Source organism: Xiphias gladius, chromosome 6, assembly GCF_016859285.1.
Source record: "Xiphias gladius isolate SHS-SW01 ecotype Sanya breed wild chromosome 6, ASM1685928v1, whole genome shotgun sequence".
In the NCBI taxonomy this organism is placed as follows: domain Eukaryota; kingdom Metazoa; phylum Chordata; class Actinopteri; order Istiophoriformes; family Xiphiidae; genus Xiphias; species Xiphias gladius.
The window spans coordinates 13,533,809-13,543,392 of NC_053405.1; the positions used below are offsets into that span (position 1 = coordinate 13,533,809).

At 39.2% G+C, this 9,584-nt stretch overlaps 1 protein-coding gene across 1 annotated transcript; it reads left to right on the top strand.

Annotated features, from left to right (window-relative positions):
• Positions 1 to 1,269: 1,269 nt before the first annotated feature.
• LOC120790865 (5-hydroxytryptamine receptor 3A-like) lies at positions 1,270 to 9,490 on the top strand. Its single transcript, XM_040128820.1, has 9 exons — positions 1,270 to 1,324; positions 2,299 to 2,459; positions 2,601 to 2,645; positions 2,963 to 3,069; positions 3,415 to 3,584; positions 4,647 to 4,807; positions 5,707 to 5,917; positions 7,525 to 7,731; positions 8,613 to 9,490. Exons 1-9 carry the CDS (start codon positions 1,270 to 1,272, stop codon positions 8,936 to 8,938), a joined length of 1,443 nt encoding a protein of 480 aa, XP_039984754.1. The 3' UTR covers positions 8,939 to 9,490.
• The last annotated feature ends 94 nt before the right edge of the window (positions 9,491 to 9,584 follow it).

Consider the following 9,584-nt stretch of genomic DNA (forward strand, 5'->3'; position numbering starts at 1 on the left):
AAAACAAAGCCTCTGCCAAGACTTATCATTTATTGTTTGTGTAATGTTTGTTTCAAGTTTATTTTCTGGGTTTGATTTTGCAAGGAAATACAATGTACATGCACTATTTCTGGTTTTGACGTCGTGGAAGAGGGACCAATAAGTAAATGCAGTATAATGGTTTTTGGAAACCGACTGCCAAGATCATCATCATCATCAAGAATATTTACCATTCCCATTTGTTATTTGCTGCCGTTGATAAGCTAACTTACCCCCAGCACAGTTAGCCCTTGGGTTTGTATCTTTCTACGTAAGTGTAGAACATGATCACAGTTACCACCACACAGAAATAATTTGGCTGCAATGTCAACATTCAGAGCTATCAATGATAAAACCGCTACTGAACTAACGTTTTTTAGGAAAATTATAGAAAAAGCTTTTTTTTTATGCAACTCAACAACTTCTTGAATGTAAATGACCTTTGAACAAAATTCCATCTAGCCTCCAACCAAAACATAGCATCCAGGCAGCACTGATAAAAATACTGAATAACACATTTGAATACTGGTTAGTTAGTTCGGGTACTGCTGAGTCTTAGTGAAGCCTTTATGACTTCTGTCTAGGAATATTGCTGAAGTAGGATTATCCTCTACCACTCCTACCATGTCTGGGAATGGAGGATTATCTGGTACAGTCCTCAGCTGGGCTCTGTAAATTTGACCAAACTTATTCTACGGCCCCCAGGGACTGTATGCAGAGTCACTGGTGTGGGGGGGCTGAACCATTTGTTTTGAATTTTTAAAAAGCAAGGTTGTCCCCATTATCATTAATATTTTTCTCAAAGTAAAACAGAATTGAGTTGGTGCGATAAATTTCACCATTAACAACTAAAACAAGCAAAGTATAATTTTCGTACAGTCACCTAAGAAGCAAATTAACACAACAACCAGCCAAGTGAAAACCGCTGTGTTTGCCTTGTCCTCGGCTGTCACAAATTCAAATGAAGTTGTTGACATATACCATTTAACACAAATCCACCTGTTGATGATTCAAAAACCTGTTGTCCAATCCAAGCACTCATTATACAATTACAGTCATCACATGAGTGGATCTCTGCAAGCACCCGGGAATAAGTCATGCTACCATGTAACATACTGTAGAGTCAATATTAGCCTTCGGAGGAGGTCACACATGTCATCTAATTGACAAGTTCATGTTGCTCTAGCAGAACATCTCAATCCAATGGAGCCGACACTTAAAGACACAATAAAGGCTTGACTGAGACTGAAAATGACAGAGGAAAAGCCAGCTGAGCTCATCTTCATCTGCTTCATGCTGCTTCACGGTAAGGCGCAAGAAATTTTGACTATCCGCAAAAGAAGCGAAGAAGATGATCTGTTAAAAGCCTATGTTGTTGGTTAAAGGAGTTTCTTTGGTTATTTCTTGTCCTGTACAGATGGAACCTCCTACGAATAAATAATAATAATGAAGTTTTATTTAACGTTTACTTAAGGTTTGTTGTCAGAAATGACTTAACTAGAAACTAAATTGAAAAACACTAAAATTATTGCCTTTTCTCACAGTATACAGATATACTACACAGTAGTAAACAAGCAGGGTGCAGATGAATAAGCCTACACTTTCCTTAAATGACATAATACATGTTTGAACAAATGAGTTTTATAACAGCTACATGGCATATTAATAAAAACTGATTCAGTCCTTGTTTCTATGAGGTATTCATTAATTATTACCAGCTTTTAGTTTTTAAAAGAAAATCAGGTATCTGTACAACTGACATAATTTATAACAGATTTAAAGACAATTATTACCTATCTTCCAACAAGGCACCCGTTATAAAGGGTTTATTAGTTTTAACTAATGGCTTTATTTAGTATTTTGGCGGCATTTTAGGCCTTTATTATTACTGACAGTAGAGAAATGTCCCTGGCCGGACTTGAACTGATGTTGTTGCAGTTCATGGTGGCCATCTTAATTCCTAAGCCACAAGGCGCCCCACTAGTGGCTATATTATAATTAATATCTCATTTACTTGTAGTTTCTAGACCAGTTACGAGCCGGTGATAAGAACTACTTTTGGGTTGCCAAGTTGTGGGAAAACTCTGTGGCTGATTTTTTTTAACCATTAATGAAGCCTTTGGTTACAACTTATAAACCCTTTTTTTTTAAAGCCTCTGGCAGACATACAGATGTGACTCTAAAGGCTCAGGACGCACATAAAAATATCCTGACTGAATACTTGCATGTGCATTAGCTATCTCATGACTTTTGTTTGCTATTTTCTCCTTTTAAACCAAGGTTATGTTGCAGCACTGAACTGCACCAGCCCAACTCCTGAATCCCTGTTTAATGCTCTTGAGAAGGAATTATTCCCTAAACATCTGATCCGTCCCTCAAAAAGCTTTTCAGATCCAATTAACATATCTATCGCTATCACTTTGGTGGGCATTATGGGAGTGGTGAGTCTACACACGCACCTATTTACACCTGCACATAGGCAGACATAACTTTTTCAATTAACTTTTTTAACAGTCATTGATTTGAATTCATTGTCAATATGTCTTACTGGGTCTAATCAACTTAAATTGTTTCATCTTTAGGATGAAAAATCCCAAACCCTGAAAACAGTCTTATGGCAAGTCTTGGTAAGTTTTAAGAGCGCAGACAAAAAGCTTCAGAAGTCTTTATCTAAATAAAGCAATTATATGTGTAATCAAATTATTCTGATTGCATTAGTGTTTTGTTTGTGTCCAAATAAGCCAAACCAGGACGAAGAAATGGTTGGGGGGGGGGGTTACATTTGAAATACATTTAACTTCATTGACTTTTGTGCAAAATGTTAAAAGGTCTTGTATGTTTATCACCATCAAATCTGATATTTTCCTGTTAAAGCGCATATGGAGTGACACAGTTGCCACCTTCTAAGCTGTACATCACATTGGTATTGTTCTGTTAAATGTAGGAGTGGGATATAGAGGGACTGAGCTGGGATGAGAAGGAATGTGGAACTAGAAGAGTCTCTATCCCTCGGGAAAAGCTTTGGATCCCAGACGTCCAAATCTATGAGTTGTGAGTTAAATGGATGCCGAGTAGTTTGTGAGCTTTTTCAAATTATTGTTCAAATCAGAAAAATGACCATTAAAGTGAAAACCTGATATGTTAACACCCGGAAAGCAGTCATAGACCTTGTAATCCAGAGAGAAGAGAGCCACACTTCCATGCAGGTATACAGTATTTTGGTTGTTTGGTACTATGGAGTTTCAAAAATCCACTTTTTAACCCTTTTAATCATTTTTCTGCTAAAAATTGTTATTACATTTAAAACTAAAAAAAAAAAAAAATGCCACCTCATTTCAGTTAAGGATTACTTATTTAATATTAAAAGATTTGTAATTATGTTCTATTCTTTTCCAGCACAGATGAGGACAAATCTCCGCAAACTCCCTATGTCTACTTATACAACACAGGACGTGTTTTTGATGATAAGCCGATCAGAGTGGTCAGCTCCTGCCAGTTAGAAATCTACACTTTCCCCTTTGATATCCAAAACTGCTCTCTGACCTTTGGACCATATCTACACTTTTGTGAGTCTGCCTTAACAGAAAATATATTTCTTAAATAGCTTGATCTTTGTACTGTATGACACATAGTGTTGTAAAGCTTTGTGTACTACAGAATGTTGACTGAAGATTAACCCTGGGCGTCTCTTGGTTTTTTATTTGTCAATTGTTAATCTAACTTGGGGTTTACAGCAAGTGTTGGTAAAGAAATATGAATACGACACAAGGTTACACTAAAACACACAGTTTTTTTGATGCCTCACATTTAAATAATTTATCAAAGTCAACTATGAAAAGCAGCTTTTATTGTTAAAATATTCCAACGTGTGTGGCTGAATATAGGTAAATTTATATGAATGATTGCACTGTGAATTCAAAAACACCCCTGTGTATTTTCAGTGCTGGCCTTATTGTATTTAAAAATTTAAAAAGGTCCTACGCGCAGCCTTTTTTACTCAAATATTGCCTTTACTTTGAAAAAGACCACAACGGCCTTTCGAGCGCTCTCTTCATGGTTTCTACGAGCTTTTTTTTTTTAATTTGCAGAAGACCAATAACAACCCTTCACTTGAGGCAATAACTCAAAGAAATTGTGCTGTTTAAGGAATAGTTTGACATTTTGGGAAATGCTCATATCTCTTAGTCACTTCGAAACATTTCTTTACAGTTTTTGTACGGATTAAACAGACAAGATATAATGCATTTATTAATGAGCTTTGGGGTTCTGGTATGCAGATTTGGTCAACTTTTGACAGAGGCAGGCTAGCCGTTTCCCCCTGTTTTCAGTCTTATGCTAAGCTAAGCTAACCAGCTGCTGGCTTGAGCCTCATATTTCCTGTACAGACATGATTGTCGCATTGATATTCTAATTCAAATCTCAGCAAGGAAGCCAATGAGCATATTTCCCAAAATGTTGAACTATTCCTTTAAAAAAAAAAAAAAAAACCAAACATACACATCCACTTTAACAAACTCATATTTTCAAGCTGCCTCATTTCAAAGTTTGTCAAACCACTAATCACACGAAGGGTCACTTTGGGCATCTAATAACTCAAAACAAAACTGTGCTGTTAAACGTTAATCAAGCTTCGGAAGTAAGGATGGTTCAAGGAGCCACACCTGAGGAGATCCTGCAGGAGTCCAGAGAAGTGCTGATGACCAATGGGGAGTGGGAGCTGGCAGACGTCGGTATAGCTCATTCGACCCTGGCAATAGATGTGGGAAACTATTCTGAGATCAAATACTTTGTAAGCACTTTTGAATATTTTAAATCATCACTATGATCGCTTATTTTTAATTATAATAGCTGTTCACAGAGTATATGTCCTTTAAGCGAACATACAGTATAGACTAATGTTTATAGTATACGGAATTTACTGTGACCGTAGAAGAAATGAACACACTTAACTGTTTTATACCAACAGGAAATTCTATAATACATTCGCCATGATACATCAATCAAACTGCAACTTAAGAATGACACATTCAATTCAATTTAACAAAGAAACAGCAAAATGCCCTTTCAAAAATTAAGTCTTGTTTTGTTTGTTTGCTTGTTTTCTGGAGTTTTCCTGTAGTACTTTCAACACCATTCACAAATGACTTTGAGTTTTTCCAGCCATTTACAGAAAAAAAACTGTCCAGTACAGCAGAGAAGTGAAATATCTAAATGATCAAAGATTTTAGTGTTTCTGTTTTTATTTTTTGGTGCCTGATCAGAATTTTCTGAAAAGACTGAACTCAGTATTTTTTAAAACCCTGGCTAAGCACACAATATTAGTGATGACGCACAGCAGCGTGCATCAGAACAAAGGCTTAACCTGCTGAGACCAGGCAGAGTGCCTAACCAGTTTGATGGCTGCAATGCAGGATTTTCTATTGTTTGCCAAATGCAGGAAGACCTGTTGGCAACTGTCCTTTTCATACCAGTTATACCAGTATCTCAAAATTTATTCAGTGGTGATTTACCGAAGTGAAAATGTGACGATGACCCTAAAAAAAAAAATGCCAGCTCTTGCAGGATACCACACTTCCAGTGGGACAAGAAAACCTAAAGCAAATCCTTTTGCATCCAAATTCAGAAAGAACTTTAAATAAAACGTCTGACTTAAACTCTCGAGGCTTGGTATTTGTGGCTCTTCCCAAGATCATTTTGAGACGTCGGCCAATCCTCTACGTGGTGAACCTGCTGATCCCCAGCTGCTTCCTCATTACACTGGACCTCTTCAGCTTCCTGCTGCCCCCGCAAAGCGTGGACCGCGCCTCCTTCAAGATGACCCTCATCCTGGGCTACACCGTCTTCCTGCTCATCATGAACGACCTGCTGCCCGTCACCGGGGAGACAACGCCCCTCATCAGTGAGTGACGCCCGTGACGCTTTCGCTCATTTTATCTCAGGGGAGGTGGGAGAGAACACGCGAGCCTCTTTGTAAAGCTCGGTGCTGCGCGTGCGCATTAGAAGCCAAGATCTACTTGGTTAAACCGCACACGCCGGTACTGCCGGCGACCCAGAGGAAATGTTCACCAAGACGCGCAACAAAGACGAGGTCAAAACCTGGTATGTGGCTGGACCGCTCTCTATGCTTCTCTCCTACCCCGTGTGCTCACAAATACAGTATTTTTTTAATGCAGCCGAATTCCCAAGAAAAAGCTATACTTACCGGTAAAACGATCCCCCGGGGAGAGTGCGAAGCCACTTCGCGACTGAGATGCAGAGACGGAGGTGTGCCTGCAGAGGACAAAAAGCCCGACCTCGCACTCGCGGGGCGATGCAGCCGACTCTCCTCGCCCTCGACAAAAAAAGTCGCTTAAGGCGGGGGTATGAAGAGTCGGTATATCTAGCGACAAAGGCACTAAATTGGCAACACCGACGGTTAAGCCCCCCCCCCTCCCGCAATAGAAACTCTTTCCGCCATTTCATTTTGAAAGAGCAACGACAACCGAGGGCCAAACACCCGCTTAGAAATCATTGAAAAAAGGACGCTCCTTTTAACTCCAGAACTTGCCTGAGAATCATCACATTTTTACCCTCTTCAGTATCAAAGTGATGCAGCGATAGTTGTCTGTACATCCCTGTGTGTGCACTGCAAACGTGAGCTGCTAGTGGCTCATTCGGCATACTTTTAATGGCGCCAATTTTGTTCAAATGTAAACAAGTGTAAGTTCAAAACATTCAAGATGTATCCCACAGCTAACTTCCTGGCAACATTTTGTTTCCTGTTTACGCCCGCTCCCCGTCCAGAGCCCCCAAATTATGGGAACTGTAGTTCCAAAACCAATCCCCCCAAATCCAAGTAAGAAAAGGAATAATAATAGGAGTGACAAAATCTATTGATATTATTATTTTTTCAGGTTGCACTATCAATATTTTTTTGACAGTAATATGGCTCAGAATGACCCAGTAACGTGTGTCTTATATTTCTAGAAGACTGAGTGTTCAAAACCTGAAGACAGAAAATTTAAATTTGTGTGGGGTGTAATTGTTTTGGTTTTGTTTCAGGGTAGGTCCTCAGTGTCAGACTTTAAAGACCCCTTCACTAGAGGCAAGAGAGAGATTTTTTTCTTTTTTTTCACAGTTTCTGTGAAAGCAGCAGTTTAATACCTTGTGTTCTGAAAAGCCGGATCTTCCTCAGCCGCCCTACAGGCTCAATGCCAACCTGCAACCGTGCTCCACCCTGTAGACGAAGGCTTACATGAGTGTGTTGACTTTAGTGTAGTACATTAGTATCCTGCTTATTGTCTGGTTGTTATATTATCCAAGACACGCCCCCACGCAGATGATCAGAGACCTGGAAACTGCCACAATCGTGGATTCAAGGAGATGAATAACAGGCTCCTCAAGTTTGAATGCAAACACCGTTTCAAGACCAAGATGAGGCTGAAACCCAGGATACCAGCAAGCATGTAAAACACAGAGAACTTAATGAAAAGTGTACTGAACCCTGCCTGCTGTTGTTTCCTGCAGACATTTTCTTCTCCATCAGTCTCGCTCTGATGGTGGCCAGCCTGTTGGAGACAGTGTTTATCACCAACATCCAGTTCAGCTCCAGCCAGTACAGCGCGGTGCCTCAGTGGCTCAGCGTCCTCGTGCTGCAGTATCTGGCTGTTGTCGTTTTTCTCCCTCCAAAGAAGAACAACCGCGTCACAGTCTCCCTTCAACCCCCTGCTACAGGTATAATCAGGTTATCATTATTTTCTGTCACTACTACCGGTGCTGCACCTGAGCATAATAATTTTGTATACAAATAATGTGAACAATGTTATATAATTGGTCTATAAAAGCATATATATATAATTTCCATAACTTATTTTTTCACCTTCTTTCAAATTACTTTCTTCTATTCATGTCAGTTGTTGTGTCCAAGTGCATTATGTAGTGACACAAAACAAAGTTCTTTGGAATCCAAAAATAACGTATGATGTGGAAGTAAAGAATGTCTCTTCCTCTTCTATAATATAAGCACACTTACCTAGAGGCTGTGTTGAAATTGTCTCTTTGGTTTCTTTGTTGCCAGTTTTAACATCATGGTTACAGCAGGTGTGTTGCACCAGCTAGCTAACTGAAAACATCCATTCTGAGTTGTTACATCTGACCCATGTTGGTGGTCAGCTGTCCTGCCCAGTGAACTTGAAATGTTAGACCAGCATCACTCGAATTTTCCTCCTCATTACAAATATATCCATTATATTTTATATCAATATTTTACATTGAAATCACAAAATCTCCAAAATCTTTAACTGCAGACATAACCCCTGTCTGGGAATCACTTTAGTAAAGCATAAGTATTGTTGCCATGCTTACCCGCGATTGACGCTCACCTTTTGCACTGATTTCAAACAGTAGTAAAACAGTTGAACTACACTGGAGGAGTTCTGACGTAAAATTTTAGTGGACGCCTGCCAGCCAAGAAGAAATAACTATTTTCCATGGCAACTGGATAACATAATCTAGGTGCAATTTAGATTTAATGTTTTCAACATAAGTTTTATGATTAGTAAAGAGCTATTTTACAAGTATTAGAGTTCAAACACGCTTTTTTTTGTTTTTGACAGACCCGGCAAAAAATACCAAAACCAGCATCATCTCAGCAAGAGATCCCCAGGGAGTCTCCGATGATAAACCTCCGGTAAAACCCTGTCCAGGCTGTTCGGCTCCTCCGGAGCCGGAGCTGGTTGAACTGAGGAAGCTGAGCAGAGATCTCATGGCCATCCGTCTCCAGATGGACAAACAGTGCCGGGGGAGCAGCACCTCGCAGGAATGGCAAATGATCGGTTTAGTCATCGACCGCCTGCTGTTCGGCTTGTACATTGTCTTCATCTTTGTCGGCTTCATCACCATCATGTCTGTCTGGATCTGGAACAACTCATACACAGTATGATTAACCAGCGGGGTTAAATCGTGACTGGAATCATACAGATGAGACTTTCACATACACGTATCAAGAGCTGACATGCTATCATCTGAGATGTGGTACTTGCTGATTAACTTTGTCAAGGAATGCAACACGATTTTCTGGATTTTGGGAACGTTTGGTAGAGTTATTTTTATCAAAGTATTTGTATCATACAGTATTTACACATTAAACCAGATGCAGCAAAATTCTACACCAAGCAGAAAAATTCCCACGGATAAACAGCGAACCAGTGCACCAGAAAACTTTAAAATTGCTAATTCTACATGAGTACTTTTACTTTTGGTGTTTTAAGTATATTTTGATGCTTCTACTTGTGTTCTTTTACTTGTAACATGGTATTTCCCAACTGTTATTGCTACTTTTTACTTAACTCAAAGATCAGACTACTTCTAGAAAGCGAGCTAGAACTTGAAATGTAGGTTAAAAAAAACTGAGCTTTAGTTTGGAGCGAAAATGATTAGTCAATTAATTTCTTTGTCAATTAGTCTGCAACTATTTTGATAATGAATTCACTGTTTAAGTCCACATTAAAATAAACTTATCTTTTTGGGTTTTAGACTATTAGTCCCTATTTTCTAATGTTTTATCATCTAAAAAAGTAAGTAAGTGA